The 21694-nt window shown below is 37.3% G+C and overlaps 1 protein-coding gene across 16 annotated transcripts in view; it reads left to right on the forward strand.

The window, feature by feature from the left end:
- nav3 (neuron navigator 3) overlaps positions 1–20582 on the forward strand; it is a 184678-nt gene extending 164096 nt beyond the window's left edge. For 9 of the 16 annotated variants that reach the window (XM_053241582.1, XM_053241585.1, XM_053241586.1 and 6 more), the window contains 18 exons: positions 78–161; positions 376–487; positions 612–721; positions 1632–1652; positions 3749–3921; positions 4144–4212; positions 5026–5179; positions 5265–5451; positions 6045–6142; positions 6232–6327; positions 7329–7497; positions 8638–8873; positions 9371–9531; positions 10560–10631; positions 11150–11346; positions 11553–11671; positions 11800–12015; positions 16130–20582. In XM_053241582.1, coding sequence (XP_053097557.1) covers positions 78–161; positions 376–487; positions 612–721; positions 1632–1652; positions 3749–3921; positions 4144–4212; positions 5026–5179; positions 5265–5451; positions 6045–6142; positions 6232–6327; positions 7329–7497; positions 8638–8873; positions 9371–9531; positions 10560–10631; positions 11150–11346; positions 11553–11671; positions 11800–12015; positions 16130–16252 — 2397 coding nt within the window. In that variant the 3' untranslated portion in view covers positions 16253–20582. The remainder of the gene's footprint in view (positions 1–77; positions 162–375; positions 488–611; positions 722–1631; positions 1653–3748; positions 3922–4143; positions 4213–5025; positions 5180–5264; positions 5452–6044; positions 6143–6231; positions 6328–7328; positions 7498–8637; positions 8874–9370; positions 9532–10559; positions 10632–11149; positions 11347–11552; positions 11672–11799; positions 12016–16129) is intronic. The other 7 variants (XM_053241589.1, XM_053241587.1, XM_053241595.1 and 4 more) reach the window with 3 other exon arrangements.
- The last annotated feature ends 1112 nt before the right edge of the window (positions 20583–21694 follow it).

Consider the following 21694-nt stretch of genomic DNA (forward strand, 5'->3'; position numbering starts at 1 on the left):
ATTAAGGCTTCTGTCACTTACTTATGATTTAACTTTAAAGAGAATGTGTGTGTGTGTGTGTGTGTGTGTGTGTGTAGGCTCATCTGGTTGCAGCGTTTGAGAAGAGTTTGACGAACATGACATGTCGCTTACAGAGTCTCACCATGACAGCAGAGCAAAAGGTAACACACACACACACACACACACACACACACACACACACAGAGCTTCCAACAGACTACAGTGAAATGAAATGACAAGATTTGTATTAATGTATGAAATTTATTGAAAGTGCAGGCTAACTTTGTGTGTGTGTGTGTGTGTGTGTGTATGTGTGTGTGTGTGTGTGTGTGTGTGTGTATGTGTGTATGTGTGTGTGTGTGTGTGTGTGTGTAGGAATCGGAGTTGGCTGAGTTGAGAGAGACAATCGAAGCTTTAAAGGCTCAAAACACAGACGCACAAACTGCCATACAGGTGGCTCTGAACGGACCTGAGCATGTACACAAAGGTACAGACACACACACACACACACACAAACACAGACACACAGAGCTGTGATTAAGATGACACGGACACAGCAGTTCTACAAGGAGCATAAGAATTGAGATTTTGTGTGTGTGTGTGTGTGTTAGTTCGCCGCCAGCACTCCTCAGAAAGTGTGTCGAGCATTAACAGTGCAGTGAGTCACAGCAGCTTAAACAACAAAGACCTGGATGACAAGAAAAAGAAGAAGAAGAGCTGGGTGAGTAACACACACACACACACACACACACACACACACACACACTGTAACATCAGCAACCAGAAGGAAATTGTTGCTCTTTTAGTTTTTCAAATAAAACCTGTAAAAAAAAGACTCCTTTTGAGGGCAAGGTGATATTTGACACTGTCCAATCATTATGAGGACCTGGTGATTATGAGGACATTTGACACTGTCCAATCATTATGAGGACCTGGTGATTATCAGGACATTTGACACTGTCCAATCATTATGAGGACCTGGTGACTGTGAGGACATTTGACACTGTCCAATCATTATGAGGACCTGGTGACTGTGAGGACATTTGACACTGTCCAATCATTATGAGGACCTGGTGATTATGAGGACATTTGACACTGTCCAATCATTATGAGGACCTGGTGATTATGAGGACATTTGACACTGTCCAATCATTATGAGGACCTGGTGATTATGAGGACATTTGACACTGTCCAATCATTATGAGGACCTGGTGATTATGAGGACATTTGACACTGTCCAATCATTATGAGGACCTGGTGACTGTGAGGACATTTGTCCAGTCATTTCACTTGATTTCATAAGTGCACTGGATAATCTTCACTCCACTACCCTTAAGCATTCTTTGATTTATCCCTCTAGAGAACCTTAAATCTTCCATGTAGAACCCTACAGCAGAGTGTTTCTCTATCAGGGAGGGTTCCAAGTAGAACCCATTTAGAAAACTGAGAACCCTTAACTATCCACGTAAACCCCCAGCCCCGAGGAATCTCCCAAATAGTTCATCCGTAGTGGATAGAGACAGAGACCTTCACAGCCTGTGGAATAAATAATGATGTCGCTGTTTTACTTCTCAACATTTCACAATATTCAGCTCACAATACTTTGATGACTTTTTCCCTCGCTTCTTTAGGGGAGGGACAGTGGACACAAGGTGAATATGAAAAACTACTTCCCTGCATGTATAAATGGATGATTGAGGCTATAGTTCTGATTGAAAGCATGTATCAGTGAAATCTTTCCCTCCTTCGCTGCCCCTTGTTTGATCCCTAATTCTCTGTATTGTGACAGACAGAAAGATAGAGAGAGAGAGAGAGAGAGAGAGAGAGAGAGAGAGATAGTGTGTGGTAGAGTCAAAGGTATAGTGAGACCCTAAACACACCAACAAGGAGGACTGATGTGATCAGTGTCCTGCTGCCCTTGCTGTGGGATCTTCCCCTTGCCCTGGCAGATTGTTGTGGTAGGAGCTAGCAACTGTACCACTGGAACTAGTACTGAACTAACACTCCTGAGACATGAAGTGGGTGCCTTTGGATGTTGGATCATCTTTTGGGATGGCAACCTGCCAAAACAGTAAGAACAACTCATAGAAGAAGCCTTCAGTGTAACTTTTCTCTTCTCATGAACCTTGGGGTACCAGGTGGCACAGGCCATGATTGTGTAGTTCAACTTTTATACTTGTGCCCCGTAGCACAACTAGATCTGTGCCAGTGTAGTCAAATTGCACCTTAGTGACGGGTTACTGAGTGACAGCTTGCAGGGCAGGTTCTGCTACTCAGATACCCATTTTTGGTCCCTGAATGTCTTCTCAGAAGGTGCATAACTGCATATGGCCCAGACACATGGTTGCTTTGCTTTCAGACCAGGGCAGCAGATTTTGATCCCTTATAGATAGTCAAGCTTAATGAGGGAATGAGGTCTGGGTGGTCCTATCCAAATGGACCAGTAACATCTGTCCACTTCATTCACTGCTCATTTGGCTGATGCTTTTATCCAAAGCAGCGTGCAATGGAGGCAGGACACAGCAAGTCTTGCTGAAGGACCCGTCGCTTGATGGTGCTGGGATTTTGAACTCATGACCTTCTGATCTTTAGCTTAAATCCTTAACCACTGAGCCACCACTTCCCTCATTGTGTGCTCTAGAGCCACTAGGTTATGGGTTCATGGTCTCTATGACAGGTGACCAGACAGGTGTCTGGTCATGACAATTTTGGATCAGGAACCTTGTCATCTCAGGAAATACTTGCTTTGTGAGGCTCGATGGGTCTCGCTGGTCTTATCCACTACTCAGGCCTTGGCCCAGCCATAAGAAATGAACCTGATGGTGCCTGAATCTGTAACCTAGTAGCTGTAGATCACAGAATACTACGGTGATAATAATACTATGGTGAATTCAGAAGACCGTGGACGGGCATCACACTAGATAGATAAAAGAATAAAAGGAGGTCGCATGTGAAATTTTTCCATCCCTTCTTGCCCTTCGATTTGCCCCTGATCCTCTGTACCTCTGTAGAAAAAAAAAGGTTTCTATGTTGTTCTCTCTCCTCACATACTTTTGTATATCATTGGATAACTACATATCATCTGCAAGATACAGTTAGGTCCTGAAATCCAAAAAGTGTTTAGAAGTGTGAAATATTTGCAGTTATCTAACAGCGTTTCTGAATTCTGCATTCTGATTGGTCAGAAGGTGTTGATTAGTTTTCTATAACAGCAGCTCTGACAGTAGTGCAGCTGCAAATCACAGGTTTATATTAATGCGCTCGTTCTATTACGTTATCGTTTCTATAGTAACGGCTCATTCACAGCGACTCGTACAGCGGACGCTCCACATAAACCGAGTAAAAGAATAATTAGTGATATGGTGAAGTCTTCTGTAAGGAGATGTATGTAACGTTTATGGAAGGAGTCTCCAGTGTCAGCGCTTTGTAACAGTCAGAAGTAAAGCTGTAACTTTACGTTTTTTCACTTATTAACTTAAAGAGAAAGAGAAAAGAGAGGCTGGTGAGGGGTTTATAGCTGCTCTAGCGTAAGTGTAAACAGGAACTAGCTTGTTTCACAGAATATTAAATATAACTATAAATTGATAAAAAGTATTATGTGTCATACTTTAATAAAAAAATAAATGTATAAAATAAAGCGTAATTGTAAAAGTAATTGGTCATCGTAACACCCTGAAATTTACAGTGTGTATGTGAGCATCAAAGTAAAGGTGTGTGTGTGTGTGTGTGTGTGTGTGTGTGTCCTCAGTTGCGCAGCTCCTTTAAACAGGCTTTTGGGAAGAAGAAAAGCTCAAAGCTGCAGTCGTCTCATGATGAGCTGGAGGAAATGACGGACTTGTCCGTTCCAGAATCTCCGAAACTGCAACACACACACACAGACAGCAGCACACAGGCCTTACACACGTCTTCATCCACTACTGAGTGAGTACACACACACACACACACACACACACACACACACGCATATTTTTGCTTTTTTACTGTCTTTCGTCTTTTCTAGTCTGTGCTTCCTTTCCATCTTTCAGTGTACATTTAATTTGCCTATGTCCTCTTTCTTTTTCTCAACTTTACGCTCTGTGTGTGTGTGTGTGTGTGTGTGTGTGTGCGTGTGCGTGTGTGTGCGTGTGTATGTGCGTATGTTAGTAAATCATCCCCCATTTGGGTGCCAAAGAAAAGGCAAAACGGCCATGTCATCTACAAACACAGATCTCGGTAAAAGGAAGAGTGATGCATGATGGGTAAAGGTGAATGTGGTGTGGCGTGATCTTTGCACATTACCCATAGAAAGAGCTGAGGCTGCAGTGCATTATGGGTAATATTATAGTGAACTGTCTAGTGAGAATTTGGACAACACCACAAACCTATTAACACCCAAAACAGTGCACAACCTGTCTGCTGTGTGTATAAGTGTGTGTGTGTTTTTGTGTATAAAGTGTTTACACAGGGATGTATTCAGAGTCGGAGACTGAAGTCCAAATGCTACGTCAGTATTTACGCTGGGAAAGTTCCTGGTATTCAGAGTCGGGTTACGCAGCTGCTTCAGTGGATTTTCTGAGCTCCACATTCAGATTCTTGAAATCACCTGCGTGTAGTTCACACCTCTGAGGTTGCCAGAGATTTTTAACAGCATCTAGACCACCGCTATTTTAAAACTGAAAAATAAAAGACTATTATGATGATATCTGAATAAGAAGACGGCGAGTGTTGAAGTAAAACTAATAGGAGTCTCGTATATCGCCAATATATTACTGCATGAATAGAGCTCGCTGTAATGATCACATTAATGACTGGTTTAACTGAACAAAATGGCTTCCACACTCATTATTCAGCAGCTCATAGAATAGCACTTGATCCAGCACAGAGTGTTATAATAGGATTGGAAATTCTCTCTGCTCACTGAACTCTACTCTGAATACGCACCTGTGACACTGATTCATCCACCATACAGGTATGTGGTGTAGTGCTGCTATTCATAAAAGTTGTTGCACTATGTGACCGTGTGTGTGTGTGTGTGTGTGTGTTCAGGCTGTGTGAGTGTACCGAGGCCGAGGCAGAGATCATCCTGCAGCTGAAGAACGAGCTGAGGGAGAAGGAGCTGAAACTCACCGACATCCGACTGGAGGCTCTGAGTTCAGCACATCACCTGGACCAGATCAGAGAGGCCATGAACCGCATGCAGGTATACACACACACACACACACATACACACACACATATATACACACACACAGGCAATACTCACACATTCTCTCTCTCTCTGACAGAACGAGATCGAGTTGCTGAAGGCGGAGAATGATAGATTAAAGTCCAGTGGAAACTCCACCCCTTCTGCCGTGTCATCCAAAACGCCCCGCCCCCCATCAGAGACCTCAAGTACCTCCTCCTCGTCCTCCCGCCAATCACTGGGCCTGTCACTCAACAACCTCAACCTCACTGAGACTATCATGTCAGGTGAGAAGAGAGCATTTGAGGGATTAACATGACGAGAGAACGCTATTTTTACTCGTTTAGCCTTTAGTGTGCTCCGATAGCCACACTGTTTACACACTTCACACTGTTTCAGATTAAAGTGTGACACTTTCCCATTGAAACACACTGACAGCTGATGATGTCATAGTGGGCGTTACAGCAGCTGGCCAATCAGCAGCCTCGATTTAACTCTCACTTAGTGGAACTGCACACTCATTAAAGTCCCAACACACACACACACACACACTCACTATAAATATCATTATTAGAGAAGTTAAAAAGAGTGAACAAAAGAAAAGACAAGCATGGAAAGAAAGAAAGAAAGAAAGAAAGAAAGAAAGAAAGAAAGAAAGAAAGAAAAAGATTTGCAATGATTACTAGTTAGCTAATAACAGCATTAGCAGGTTAGTGAGCTGAGAGAACTGTACAGTGTGAAGGAAACTGAGGAGGAAATTCCCGTAGCTATTTCCTTGATATGGGTAAACATACTTCCTAGCCCTTAAGGGAACTTTTTTAAGGGAAGTTTTTCCTCATGTGTGCATCACTCACTTTGATGTTCTTTCTTTGACTTTCAGATCTGCTGCTGGACGACGGCTACGAGGGAAACTTGCGTAAAGAGGGACGAAGTGTGCGAATAGTCGTCACCATCGCCGGGGGCTCCAACAGGACCAAGGTGCTATTAACCTAGATTTGTTGATGATTATTATTTTACGAATATTTACTATTTTGTCAGTATTAAAGTTGAAAGTGTTGAATGTGCAGGGTTTACAGAGTCTGGAGTATCTCATCGGCTCCATCGGCGTCAGTGGAAAAACCAAGTGGGACGTGTTGGATGGTGTAATACGACGACTGTTCAAGGTCAGAGCTTCGGAATTAATACTCACTTCATACTACAGAAAAACTCAGTACTGGTGCTTGTTCATGCAGTATGACTAAGTACGCCTGATGTACAGAGCATTAAGTACTGGAAAGTAGGAAAAGCATTCAAAATACTCATAAGTATCAATACTTATTAAGCACTTATTCATGAAACATACTTAAACTCAGTACTTAAACTCACTCAGTACTTACTACTGATACTACATTTAAAGTACTTCATATTTAGACTATTCACTCAATACAGGTGTAGTATGTATATATAGTATTAATACTATGTAGAACTCAGTACTCGATAATCAATAAGCACTTAACATTTATACTATAATTAACTCAATAATTACTTATTCAGTACTACATCTATATCTACAGCTATCGATATCTATAACTACTACTATTGATATCTATTTCTCTGGTGTTTACATCGCTGCACTACCACATCGCACTCTTACACTGAATTCTTTTTTATATATTTATTCTTTTTTTTTATTTCATTTATAATAATAAATTACTTTTAGTATACTTCTAACTCTCTGTGCTACTGTATTGTGTGAATTTTCCTCTGGGATGAATAAAGTGATCTATCTATCTATCTATCTATCTACCTATCAGTACTCAGCACATTAAGTACTGGACAGTGGTATAAGTATGAAAAGTGAGGATCAGTATTTAGTTATAATATCACATTAGCTTGTGTTTATTCAGTATTTAGTTTGTATAATACACATGTATATTGTACGTATATTGTATAATAACTACGTTTTAAACTCTGTGTTCAGGACGTAGTATTTATATTACTGAGTAATTATCTGGATTAATACTGCATATAGTACAATATAATGCTGCATAGTAATACCAGAACTTGTTAATGAGCACAGGTTCACGTGCACATGCGTGCTTATAAAAGCAGATTTTTTTAAACTGAAATGATTATGCAGGTTTTGATGTTAGCGATATGCCTTTCGGTGGTGTGTGTGTGTCAGGAGTACGTGTTCCGTGTGGATCCTTTAACGAGTCTGGGCCTGAATTCGGACAGTATAGTGAGCTACAGGATGGGGGAAGTGGAGCGCTCTCACGTTGCTGAACTTCCTGAACTTCTGCCCTGTGGATACCTGGTGGGAGAAAACAACATTATCCACATTACACTCAAAGGTGAGAGGCTTTGTCTTTACCGAGACGCTTTTATTTAACATGACGTACAGGTGAAGAAGTCAAACATAACAACCTTATTCGTACTAAAATGTTAAAATGTTAAATTCTGCCTTTCATTTCTGACATTAAATAGCATTTATACTCTGTGAAAGCTTTCACTTGGTACTCCTAAAAGTGGTACAGATTTCTAACATTGTATTAGTACCAAAGAAGTACTAAGTGTTGCTGTTTTAGTACTGATGCTGTATAAGAACTCTGTACTTACTACTTAACTGATACTTATTCAAGGTAAAGTAAGTACTTAGATAATTGTACATTGAGCAGTAATGCCAGTCGGTACTTTTAGTACCTTTTAGTACATAACAGTACATAGCCTTATATCGTCTTTATAGTACATAAGAGCTCACTGCTTATAACTCACTGAGTATGTCCCATTGACAGTTTATACGTAAAAGTCAGTACTGTAGTAGTAGTGTATTAGTATTTATGAAGCAGTATTAATACTACATAAGAATTCAGCACATATTCAGTACTTGGTTCATAAGAGGCGCATAAAAGATTTAAAAAATACTTTAAACAGTACTTATTTAGTACTTAGTATTTGGAATAATCACTCAACACTATTGTAGTATGTATATAGTGTTAATACTGTAGTATGTATATATTATTAATACTGTAGTATGTATATAGTGTTAATACTGTAGTATGTATATATTATTAATACTGTAGTATGTATATAGTGTTAATACTGTAGTATGTATATAGTACTAATACTGTAGTACGTATATATTATTAATACTGTAGTATGTATATAGTACTAATACTGTAGTGTCTATAATACTAATACTACATAGAACTCAGAGTACTCAGAACCAGTGTGGCAGAATCCAATTCAAGTGTTTAGTTGTTTGTATTAAAACCTAAAATGATATTTATAGCCATGATGTCAGTAGGAAGTGAGGGTCGAATGTTAATTAAACATATTAGCAAAGTTCCACATTCAATAGTTAACATTAAAATACAATTTCAAAATATTAGCAGTAAGGCCGGAGTGTTTTCAGACCTGACTGTGTAAAATATTTGCTGTGGATGAGAGTGTAAATCATTCTCCAGATGAATAAATGATGTTTTTGTGTGTAGGTGTGAGGGAGAACAGTATAGACGACCTGGTGTTCGATACGTTAATCCCCAAACCCATAATCCAGCGTTACCTGAATCTGCTGATGGAGCATCGCAGGATCATCCTGTCCGGCCCGAGCGGCACGGGGAAGTCCTACCTCGCCAACAAACTGGCGCATTACATCATCAACAAGAGCGGCCGGGAAGTGAACGAGTGCAGCCTCGCCTGCTTCAACGTGGACCAGAAATCCAGCAAGGTGGAACCAACATGTGACATTTCTACTCCTAATACCTAAGCAAAAATAGAAAGAGAGAGAAACAAAATGTAACGAAAAAATAAAGTAGACAAATAATAGAAAAAAGTAATTACTAACAGAGTATAACAAAAATGTTTTATAGCAATGAAACTGTGTGGGGAAAAATAATAAAGTATAAAAATGTAACTAATATAGAACTAATGTAAAAGTAGCGTGCTAGGAACAATAAGGCCATTCCATAATAAAAGCTAGATAAAGCTAAAGTCATTCTTTTAAATAATTAATACTCCCAGGAGCTATAAATAATTATATATATTTAATAAATAAACTTGCTTTATAAATGGTTAGTACACGGCTTATAGGCTGCTTATTAATACTGTAATAAAGTTTTAAAGAGATTTAAAGAAATGATAAAGCTGTGTCTGTATTAATAAGACTCAAAATGTATCATGTGTAAATGTGTGCATGTGTGTGTGTGTGTGTGTGTGTGTGTACAGGATCTGTGTGACTACCTCTCGGCTCTTGCTGAACGCTGTAACTGTGATGAAGGAGAGCGAGAGCATCAGCTCCCCCTGGTGGTTCTGATCGATAACCTGCACCACATCGGCAACCTGAGCGACATCTTCAACGGCTTCCTCAACTGCAAATACCACAAATGGTAAACACACTAAACACACAAAAAAATGGAAGTTTCTAAACACTGACACTCTAAAAAAAATGACAATTTCTGTACACTGAAGCTATAAAGAAAACCCTAGATCAATAAAAATTCTAAAAATAGAAATGTCTATACGCTGAAACTGTAAAAAGCAGTAAGTACACTGAAATTATAAAGAATAGACATTTCTATACATATAACTATAAAAATATAAAAATAGAAATAGAAATTTCTAAACATTGACGCTGAAAGAACATTGTCCAAAAAATAGAAATTTCTGTTCAGGAACATTGTGAATATAGTAAAATGATATACAAGGCATTGTATCTTTATTATAAACTGCATCAGATTTTATTCAGCAGTAAATTTCTACTATGTAGATGTAAGTAATATAAACTACATTCTGAAAACAATTTCCAAATGATTATTATTATTATTCCATGTTGAAAGTGTTTAAAAGTGTTAAGTGTTTAAAAGAGAAAAAAACAAAGAAAAGTAATCAGAAAAGCTTGTAAAGCTTGTGTGTAATTTGTGCACTGATTTAATCACAAAGCAATAAAGAACACGTGAGTGTCAGCTTCAGAAGCTCCGCCTTCCTCCTGTAGCTTTCCTGGCCGCTAGCTTCAGAACGTTGAAGGCTGCGATCTGATTGGCTCTCCACTTTGTTGAATGAGTTTTAACAGGAAGACGCAAAACTTTTGAACGTTTGTGACACAGTGATCTTTTGGGAATTTGAAAAGAAGTTCCAAAGTTCTTAAAGAATGTTTTTTTTGTATAAAGTGATGAGTGAACGAGCTGATCTGTGATTGGTCATCTGCAGGAAGTAGGCGGGTCCTGGCTACGTTTATTAACGAAGCACACAAAATGTTTTGTGAATGCTAGAAGTGCGGCTTGCAATACATAAATACTGTAGAGTGCTAGTAATTAATACACTGTAGATACTTACTACTGATATTGACTATTATAAAAGGCATTGATGTTTCTTTAACTGTGTGTGTGTGTGTGTGTGTGTGTGTGTGTGTGTGCAGCCCGTATGTGATTGGGACAATGAACCAGGGTGTCTCCTGTTCCCCAAATCTGGAGCTGCACCATAACTTCAGGTACAATGAGCTCTACATTCTGTATAAGATCTGTATATATGTGTATGTGTGTGTGTGTGTGTGTGTGTGTATGTGTGTGTGTGTATATGGTATGTTAAAGGTTTTGGGTTGGACGGTTTGCTGGGTGTGAAGTTATTGTACATTATTTGTTAGATTTAAAAAAAACCCCAAAACAAAACATGTTCACTGAAGAGATTTACAGAATAATTTAAATTTTAAAGCTAGATTTGACAGAATCAGGTTCGTATTTTCAATATATGTATTTATTACCCAATATTGCTCAAGTAAACTGGAATTTATTTATTTATTTATTTATTTATTAATAAGATTTTTTTATTCTGACCCTTTTTAATTTTTATATAAATTTAGTTTTGTTTACTTTTTGTCTTTTTTCGATAGTATTTGTCTGTGCAGCGTCAGTGAAGCTCTCAGAACATCTGTAGTAAATGAGGTGGAGTCCAGTGCAGTGTGTGTAGCAGTGTGTGTATCAGTGTGTGACGGTATAACATGAATTTCAGGTGGGTGTTGTGTGCGAATCACACGGAACCGGTTCGGGGTTTTCTGGGTCGGTTTCTGCGCAGGAAGCTGATCGAGGTGGAGATCGACAAAAACACACGCAGTAACGAACTCATCAAGATCATCGACTGGATCCCCAAAACATGGCAACACATCAACACCTTCCTGGAGGCTCACAGCTCGTCTGATGTCACCATCGGTAATGCGCAAACACACACACGCGCACACACACACACACATATATGGTGTCATTTTGTCATTTGTATTAGCAAGAGATTTTTAAGTGGCCAAATAATAGTCCTGTGTGTGTGTGTGTGTGCACGTTTGTATGTGTGTGTGTGTGTGTGTGCGTATGTGTGTGTGTGTGTGTGTGTGTGTGTGTGTGTGTGTGTGTGTGTGTGTCAGGTCCCCGATTGTTCCTGTCGTGTCCGATGGAGGTCGATGGTTCTCGTGTGTGGTTCACGGATCTGTGGAATTTCTCACTTGTGCCCTACTTACTCGAGGCAGTGAGAGAGGGGCTACAGGTACACACACACACACACACTCTCTCACACACACTCACACACACACACACACACACACTCACACACATACACACACACACACATGTGCATATGTGTAACGTCTTGCTGTTGTTTCTTTCTCCCTGTAGCTCTATGGTAAGAGAGCTGTGTGGGAGGATCCCTCCAAGTGGGTGATTGACAGCTCCCCATGGAGCTCCGCCCCCCTGCAGCGTGACAGCCAATCACTGCTGCCACTGCGGCCGGAGGATGTGGGCTACGATGCGTTCAGCTCGTTTAAAGACGGAGCTTCACCGAAACAATCGCACAAACACACGGCGCAGAGCGACAGCGACGGAGACCCACTGGTACTTTATTCTGTGTGTGTGTGTGTGTGTGTGTGTGTGTGTGTATGTGTGTGTATGTGTGTGTGTGTGTGTGTGTGTGTGTGTGTGTGTGCACTTCTCTGTTTTATCCACACAGTGGCGCCACTGAGACTGAACAACATTAGCACTCCATCAGTCCTCTCTCAGATCAGAGCGCTTCAGTATCGTGTGATCTGATTGGCTAAAAACAGCAGCACACACTTTAACATATAACACAGAGCGTGATGTTAAAAAGTATTTGCCCCCTTCCTGACTTCTTTATGATGTTACTGACTCTTTAGATAAACTATAATATACACAACGAGAACCTGAGTACTCTTCTAAAACATTTTTATTAACAATTTCATTTTTAAAGCGTTATCTAACAACAGATTACATGTGTGAAAAAGTATTTGCCCCCTTAAAATGGATGAAATGGTTCAGCCGTAAATTGTATGTGCATGTATATTGTGTGAAATTTATTTCTTTTGTTTTGCAACAAAGCTACGAGATTAATGAAGCTAATAGCTACAGTGTGAAAACTGTAGCACACTCACCTCAAAACTCTTTTTAAAAAATTTTAAATATGTGGCTTGATAAACATTCGATTTTTATATGTAGTTTTCTGACTTTTTAAAAACTGGTGGCTGATTTTATTACGTTAGCAGCATTAGCCAGAGGAAAACTAGATTCAAAATAAAGTGAAATCTTCTCTTAAAGTGTAGTAATAAAATATCAAAACTCAACAGGAACTTGTTTATTTAGCTGTTTTCGTTTTTGTCCAATCACGACCAGTGCATTATCTTGATGAAGGATTAAGCTCCGCCCACTTCAAGATAACATGACATCATACAGTATATCTGTGAAAAACTTGTTCCCTGATATTTATGTCAGTGTGTCATTCTAATATACGGATCAGAACCAGAACTCTCAGCTTGTAGATGAGCTGCATTCATTCAATTTTACACGTTCATTGCTTTCTGTAATTAGAAGAATATTAGAGACGAATTTCCCAAAATGGTGATTACTGTAGGATTTACAAAATGATTTTTGAAGTGACTTTTCTGTAAAAGTCTCTCGAGAGTCACAGTGAAATAATAAACATTTTAATTCTACCAACATCAACAGACTAGATTTTCACTTTTGTTAAGTATGCAAATGTATGCATATTTAATTAATCTTATTTGCATAAATAAATAGACATTTTTTGAAAAGTTTTCAATGTAAAAAAAAAAAAAAGAAATACCTGTAAGAATATTAACAGTCAGCTTTGTGGAGATGAATTGAGATTGAAAGATTGTTTATTAATGAATAATTACACAGCTCACCTGTGGTGTCTCTCTTTAAGCAGGGGGGGGGGGGGGGGGGGGGGCAAATACTTTTTCACAGCGCTGTGGAATCAGCAGGAAGCGTTAGTGACTAATGATAACGATAACACTGACCTCAGCTCACTGTCTCTTCTCGTGTCTCTCCTCAGACATTCAGAGATTATAAGGTGATAAAAAACTTCCACTGTGATCAGTTCTCCATCAGCACACAGTAGTCTAGTGAAATACATGTGTGAGTGTGTGTGTGTGTGTGTGAGAGTGTGTGAGTGTGTGTGTGTGTGTTTGTGTGTGTGTGTGGTCATTTGTTTATAGTACACCAGCACTAAATGTGGCCATATTTCATCAGCGATCAAACACCTCCACTGTGTGATACCTGAGAACACACAGTACTGAAATGATATGAGTAAAGAAAGATGGAATGTCGTTTGGTAACTGATGAAATAGAAGCAGTTTGTGGTGGTATTTATTGGTGTAAAGTGGTGTTTATTAGTGTTTAGTGGTGTTTATTGGTGTTTATTGGTGTAAAGTGGCGTTTGTTGATGTTTTGTTGCTGTAAAGTGGTGATTATTAGCGTTTATTGGTATAAAGTGGTGTTTGTTGGTGTTTATTGGTGTAAAGTGGTGTTTGTTGGTGTAAAGTGGTGTTTGTTGGTGTTTATTGGTGTACAGTGGTGTTTGTTGGTATAAAGTGGTGTTTGTTGGTGTTTATTGATGTAAAGTGGTGTTTATTGGTGTACAGTGGTGTTTGTTGGTATAAAGTGGTGTTTGTTGGTGTTTATTGGTGTACAGTGTTGTTTGTTGGTGTAAAGTGGTGTTTATTGGTGTAAAGTGGTGTTTGTTGGTGTTTGTTGGTGTAAAGTGGTGTTTATTGGTGTACAGTGGTGTTTGTTGGTGTAAAGTGGTGTTTGTTGGTATAAAGTGGTGTTTGTTGGTGTTTATTGGTGTACAGTGGTGTTTGTTGGTATAAAGTGGTGTTTGTTGGTGTTTATTGATGTAAAGTGGTGTTTATTGGTGTACAGTGGTGTTTATTGGTGTAAAGTGGTGTTTGTTGGTGTTTGTTGGTGTAAAGTGGTGTTTATTGGTGTACAGTGGTGTTTGTTGGTGTTTGTTGGTGTAAAGTGGTGTTTGTTGGTGTAAAGTGGTGTTTGTTGGTGTACAGTGGTGTTTGTTGGTGTAAAGTGGTGTTTGTTGGTGTAAAGTGGTGTTTATTGGTGTAAAGTGGTGTTTGTTGGTGTTTGTTGGTGTAAAGTGGTGTTTGTTGGTGTAAAGTGGTGTTTGTTGGTGTAAAGTGGTGTTTGTTGGTGTTTGTTGGTGTAAAGTGGTGTTTATTGGTGTAAAGTGGTGTTTGTTGGTGTACAGTGGTGTTTGTTGGTGTAAAGTGGTGTTTGTTGGTGTAAAGTGGTGTTTGTTGGTGTACAGTGGTGTTTGTTGGTGTACAGTGGTGTTTGTTGGTGTAAAGTGGTGTTTGTTGGTGTAAAGTGGTGTTTATTGGTGTAAAGTGGTGTTTGTTGGTGTTTGTTGGTGTAAAGTGGTGTTTGTTGGTGTAAAGTGGTGTTTGTTGGTGTTTGTTGGTGTAAAGTGGTGTTTATTGGTGTAAAGTGGTGTTTGTTGGTGTACAGTGGTGTTTGTTGGTGTAAAGTGGTGTTTGTTGGTGTAAAGTGGTGTTTATTGGTGTAAAGTGGTGTTTGTTGGTGTTTGTTGGTGTAAAGTGGTGTTTATTGGTGTACAGTGGTGTTTGTTGGTGTAAAGTGGTGTTTGTTGGTGTTTGTTGGTGTAAAGTGGTGTTTATTGGTGTACAGTGGTGTTTGTTGGTGTAAAGTGGTGTTTGTTCGTATACAGTGGTGTTTGTTGGTGTTTATTGGTATAAAGTGGTGTTTATTGGTATACAGTGGTGTGTGTTCACTTTAGTTCTCTTATAAACACGTCCTCTATCCGTCTTTTTTGTGTGTTTGCATGTGTGTGTGTGTGTGTGTGTGTGTGTGTGTGCTCTCGCGTGCATGCATTTAAATATATGTGATTATTTCACCAATTTGAAATGTTCAGGTCCCCATAAACCGAACTGCTCCTCTAATATTAATGTTAAAGTTACAGCTCCGTATTCAGAGTTGAGTTCACACACACACACACACACACACAGAGTTAAGGAATTAACAAAAACATTGACATTATTTTATTAATGCAACAAAGCAAAAATTGAAAGTGTGATAAAATCTCTTACATCCTACACACACACACACACATTATGATTTCATCAGCTCGGTTCAGTGTCTCGTCAGAGCACGATATAAAAAATAAAATGCAGAATAATAGTGCTATTCTATGAGCCGCTGAATTTGAAGCCGGCTCATTTTGTTAAACCAGTGATTAATGTGATCATTACAGCTGGCTGTATTCATGCAGTGATATATTAGCGATATACGAGACTCCTATTAGATTTATCTCAACCCTCGCCATCTTCTCACTCACATATCATCACATTAGTCTTTTATTTTTGTATAGTTTTAAAATGGCGGTGGTCTAGATGCTCAGCCCCAACCTCAGAGGTGTGAACTACACGCAGGTGATTTCAAGAATCTGAATGTGGAGCTCAGAAAATCCACTGAAGCAGCTGCGTAACCCGACTCTGAATACCAGGAACTTTCCCAGCGTAAATACTGACGCAACGTTTGGACTTCAGTCTCCGACTCTGAATACGGTTATTGTAGTGAAAGTGTGTAGTTTTTGTGTATCAGTTTCACTTTGTAACTTGCCTTGTCTCTTTCTTTCTGTCTTTGACTCCTCCCCCTTCAGATGAATATGCTAATGAGGCTACAGGAAGCTGCTAACTACTCCAGTGCCACTCAGAGCTGTGACAGTGACAGCGCCAGTCACCATGACGACGTTCTAGACTCCTCGCTCGAGTCGGCCCTTTAAGCCCCACCCCCCCATGAGGAACCAGGAAGAGCTAGCTTTCGTCTGATTGGAAGTCGGCAGAATAAACACAAACACTGGTGAAATGTGCAATTAGAAACGGATTCCACTTGCGGCCAAATTGTTTTCATTGACAAACAAACAAACAAACAAACAAACAACTGGAAGTTTTGTTTCTTGTTTCTTTTTTTAAGTTCGGTTAGCATTATCGTTGTTAATTACACGAGCCGGAGTGTTGTTTCTCGGTCGACGTGTTCGACTCCGTGGTGCTGCTGTGGTGCCAAAATCCGTTTACGTTTGTACGCCAACAAGCACAAGCGGGCCTCGTCTCATTTCCGCTACTGTGAATCCACTTCGTCAGCACTAGCGACGATCTAAACAATGATGCGTTCATCATCTTTCACACCTGAACTGAAGCGTAACACACAGCGGTGTTTTCACTTTCATTCGACTGCCTGCAGTTCCCTTTTTATCCACCAGGAGCGCCGGAGTGCTGGATGATTGTTACACGGAGTGGAACGAGGGAACGAAGGGACGAGTGATTATGGTGCTTCTTTGCTGCCTTAAATGTGCTGAGCTCTAGTGGACTTCTGCAAATTTTAAGAAAATGAAAAAAGCCTTGTCTTTTTTCAGAGAGGACGGAGATGTAAATCAAATAAATGCCACGTTTGCATATTTTTATTTTTGTTACCTCACGAGTGAGTGTTCGATTTCGGACGCAGCGTTATAAAACCCGGTGCGTGTGTATAATAAACCAGATGTAATATGGAATTTATGGAATCCCAGTTGAGCTGGGACGAACTGAACTCTGAGGACGAGCACAAATAAGACAAGTTGCTTTGCTAGCATGCTGTTTTTACTTCTGTCGTCTGTGTGTGTGTGTGTGTGTGTGTGTGTGTGTGTGTGAGGTTCTAAATTTGAAGTCTTGCACATTTTCAGATTTCAGATTCATTCTACAGAGAGAGAAAACAAAATATTGGAATTGTTCACTAGCAAAAAAAAAAAATTGTAAAGTTTAATATTAATGCTAATGCTAAAGGCTAATGTTGCTATAAATCCACAGTCGGTGGATGAATTATGATGATTATCAGAGTTGTTTCGAGTAGAACCATAAATATGTCACAAGCTTGTCACGTTAAACAGCGTTAAAGCACTTTTCGTTTAAAACACACTGTACATGACGCCTTTTTTTTTAAATTATAAGGTCACAGCTTCATTTTATCAGGAAAAATAAATCTGAATGGTTTATAAATGTAAAAAAAAATCTTTATAGTTTATGAAAATGATTTATAAATAAAAATGATCTTTACAGTTTAAGGTGCAGAATTGTGTAAAATCGGTGCTTTATTATTTCAGAAGTTCAGACTGTACATCAAACCCTGCTTACTGTAAACGTAGAAAATGTACGTTCATGCGAAATGTCTGATTTTTAAAAAAAAATTCCCACAAGCCCAAAACCCCCTTCTTATCTCTGCTCCTGTAAAACATCCTGTTTTTGAGGTGCCAATACTTTTTTTTTTTTAAATGTATTATAATGAAAGATGACAAAAGTCTTAAATCTAAACTGAAAATAAAACCCTTTAATGAATCAGATGTAAGAAAACGACAATTTTACGTCACTTTAAGGAACTGAGAAGGTGCCAATAATCAACGATTCAATATATTCACGATAATATTATCACTACCTCAACCCCACAACCACTTATCACTACCCCGCATTATTTTACAAAAATGACAAGAATGTCCCATAATTCTACTCAGATATCAATGATAAATAAACATAAATATCATAACTATCATTAATACGGTGATAAAAGTGTAGAGAAAGATCCGCGAGGAGACGCTTTAGCTACGGCAACGTGCTCAGCGGGCACGCTGCCTTATTTTACTAAAAAATATTTACATTTTATTTAAAACTACACAAAAATATTTACAGCTACTCAAAACGTCAAAAAATGTTAAAAAGATTCTAAAAAATGTTCTTCAGATTTTCATGAGAGGAAATTTAAACTTCACAGCATGTTGAGAAAATACTGTTTTAATAAAAATAAAAATAAATATCAATTCTATAGATGAAAAAAGTTTAAAAAAATAATAAGAATGCGTATGATATTTCCCTTCTTTTATATTTTCTTTTACACGCTGAGGAAAGAAGCAAAACATTTTAAAAAAAATCAGAAACTTATAGTCATTAGTAGAAACGTTCTGGAAATGAACGCAAAAATCTGAAACAAAACAGCGTAAAGTTTTAAAGTTTTTTTCTTTTTTTAAGGAAAAAAGTGAAATGCTGCCATGTGTTTAACATTTTAACATCCAGGAGGTTTAATTCATTCAAATCTTCATAATAAAGTGAAAATAAATCAAAAGATTTTTCAAAAAAAGCAAAAGGTGCTCTGAGTAAGCGGTGCTTTCAAGATAAAATAAACTAAATGAATTTTATAATAATAATAACAATAATAATAATAATAATAATAATAATAAAGTGTGTGTTGAGATGTTAAATAAGCGGCTCATGCAGTAAAACATTTGCTGCATGCTGGAATTTGACGTAAAATCGGATGATAACGTTTCTATTTTTTTTCTTTTCCCCGGATTTGTTTACAAAAAAACAATCTATAAAGGTGCAGAGTGCCGAAATCCTCCAGGTGCTAATGACCTTTGACCTTTCCCACAGTGCCATTCCTGAACTGTAATATCTGTTCCCTGAAACATTCGGATCAGTTCTCCTGAAACACGGACTGCTTTTCTAAGCCGTTTCATGGTCTTCTGCGTTTGCGTGTGCATCGTGTTGTTTTCTCCACAGAATGTTTTTTTTTACAGTTTAGGAAGCGAAATTGTAAATATTTCCTGCACAGTTTTTTTTAAAGATACAATCAAACTCGCTCTTTTTTCCTGATCTATTCTCTGTAAGAATAAAAACTCACCAGTTGTTTAAGTCGGATATTTTACTGTGACGTCTGCAGAGGAAAGAAATCGCTTTAAATAGTTTTGTGTTAAATTTATAAAAATTAATACAAAGGTGCAAAATGACACAAAGCATTCCTGCTTTAATTTAAGAATATTTACGTGTTTCACATTTTTAACTTTCTTTAATTCGTCTTTAATAAAATCTTTTTAATCCCCAAATTTCATATGAAGCAAAGCAACAACAAAACTAATGAAGCTTTTCTTTTTAAATGTGATTCAAATTTGCACAACTTTTACATATTTTCTTTCAGATTTGTTCCTAAAAATATAAATCGCTAAAAGTCGAGGCCCTGGATAAAATTTTTATTTTCAGCTGTTCCAATAGTCCTAAACACTCATTGTAATTTTTATGCTTAAATATTTTTCTTTTTTTTTTATTAATTTGTGGCTGGATTTTGTAAAAAAGTTTGTAAAGTTTACTTTCTACTCAAAATTCTACTGAAAATCGTTGTGCCAGAAATCAGTGTTTTACTGAAACCATTTAACGTTTTACAGAAAAATGATAAGTATTCTTCCCCAGAAAGAAGTTTTATTTTCTTTTAGGAAAGAGGAATATCTAAATGTGATTCAACTTTAATATTAGCTGCTAAATAAAGTCACCTTCAGGAGTTTAAGGAACTGAAATGACAGGAATGTGATGATTATTCAGTAATTCTTGTAGATTTTAGACGATAAAAACGTTAAATATCACAAAGCTGTCAGGCTAAAAACCACGTGAAAGCACTTTAACACTGAAACTCACTTCATGATGTTCAGCTTCTCAGTATCTCTGTGTAGTAAATAAATTCCCTGCATGCACTGCAATTTCTGTAAAAAATAAATAAATAAATAAAATAAAAAAGAAATTTAAGCTGCCAGAAAAGCTAAAATTGACCTGGATTGGATTTTTGACCTTTAGTGACCTTTCCGACCTCGAGCCAGTTAAAGTCTCGGTCATTTTCTAATTTACATCAAAATTAATCCCATTTTCACTCATTCAGTTATTCTGATTATTTCTGCTCCACAAAACGTTTCTGAATTGTTAAAAGTCGAGTCTTGTCTATAATAATAATAATAATAATAATAATAATAATAATAATAATAATGATGATAATAATAATAATAATAAAGTTGCTCTTTATTGTACTGATCACGTGTCGATGCTCTTCTTGTCTTGTTTTTGTTTCGTTTGATTTTGTTGTGTAGTTGCGTCTCGGTGCGAGTGTAACATTTATTACGGTTTGTTTTCGGTGCGTAAATGTTTTATATTTTGTACATTTGTAAGTAACATATCATGTAAATAATAAGAGACTGCGATTTAAAATCATCTGGAGAATTTTGTAGTCTTTGTAAAATCAGAATAAATGGAGTTTGGTGTCACCTGAAATCTTCTTTCTGCTTTATTTATTTATTTATTTATTTATTTATTCTTTTACTGAAATGATCCTTCATCTTCTTCTGCAATACAACAGTTAATGAAAAATGTGTTTAAACATTTTAACATTGAAATACATTTTAAAAAATGAAAAAAAGAAATTAAAAAAGAAAGGAGGTAAATAAATAAATCGAATACAAAACAATATTAAAACATTTTTAGCTTTTTGTAATTATTTGTTTTGTGTCTTTTTTGATTAAATTAATAAGAACTGAGCTGTTAATGAAAAGTTAATTCAATTTAGATTTATACATCATTATTGTGTTCCAATTTTAAACATATTGATTATAAAAAATCTTATAAATATATAAAATATTGGAGAAAATGTAATTCTTGAACTGAAATGATTTCATTCTTTCTTTCTTTCTTTCATGTTTTAATCAGATATTATTGTAAACAGCTCCAGTTATTCTCACATCGCTCTCAGTGTTTACATTTAACAGATACATTTTTTAAAAAAAATTTAAATTATTTTTAGACACTGAAAAATATTGTAAGTGCTGTAAATGTAACATTTTAAAATTTTAAGAAATAACGTAAAAACTCTAAAAAATGTAACAAAAACTAACTGAAATAATGAAGTAAAGAAATAAAATGAGTTGAAAAAAGTTACTTTTTAAAAAATTATCTGAATCACATTTTATTTATTAAAAATATCGTTTAGGAGTAAAGTGTAAATTTAAGAGAAGTATAATTCTTAAGTATTTAATTAAGTTGAAAAGTATGAAATAAAATAATTTTAAAAATGTTTATACACATTTGTGTTAAAAATGATTCAAGTTAAAAAATACTACAATATTTTTACCTTTTTTTTTATTTTTATTACACACTTCAGTTCACGCTCCAGTCCAGCTGATGGCAGTAACACACAGGTTTTCCACCACAACCCAGCGTATAAAGAAGAAGAACTTAGTGTGTAAGTTGTGTAAGTTGTGTGAGTTTTGTGAGCTGTGCTTTGTGAAAGTGTAGAAGCTGCTGACGTGTACGAGTGAGTAAACTGCATCCTCCTCCTCTGATAGGTCAGTGAAGCGTGAGCTGTGATTGGCTGAGAGATGGCTACAGGC

The sequence above is a fragment of the Pangasianodon hypophthalmus genome, chromosome 18 (genome assembly GCF_027358585.1).
Source record: "Pangasianodon hypophthalmus isolate fPanHyp1 chromosome 18, fPanHyp1.pri, whole genome shotgun sequence".
NCBI lineage: Eukaryota > Metazoa > Chordata > Actinopteri > Siluriformes > Pangasiidae > Pangasianodon > Pangasianodon hypophthalmus.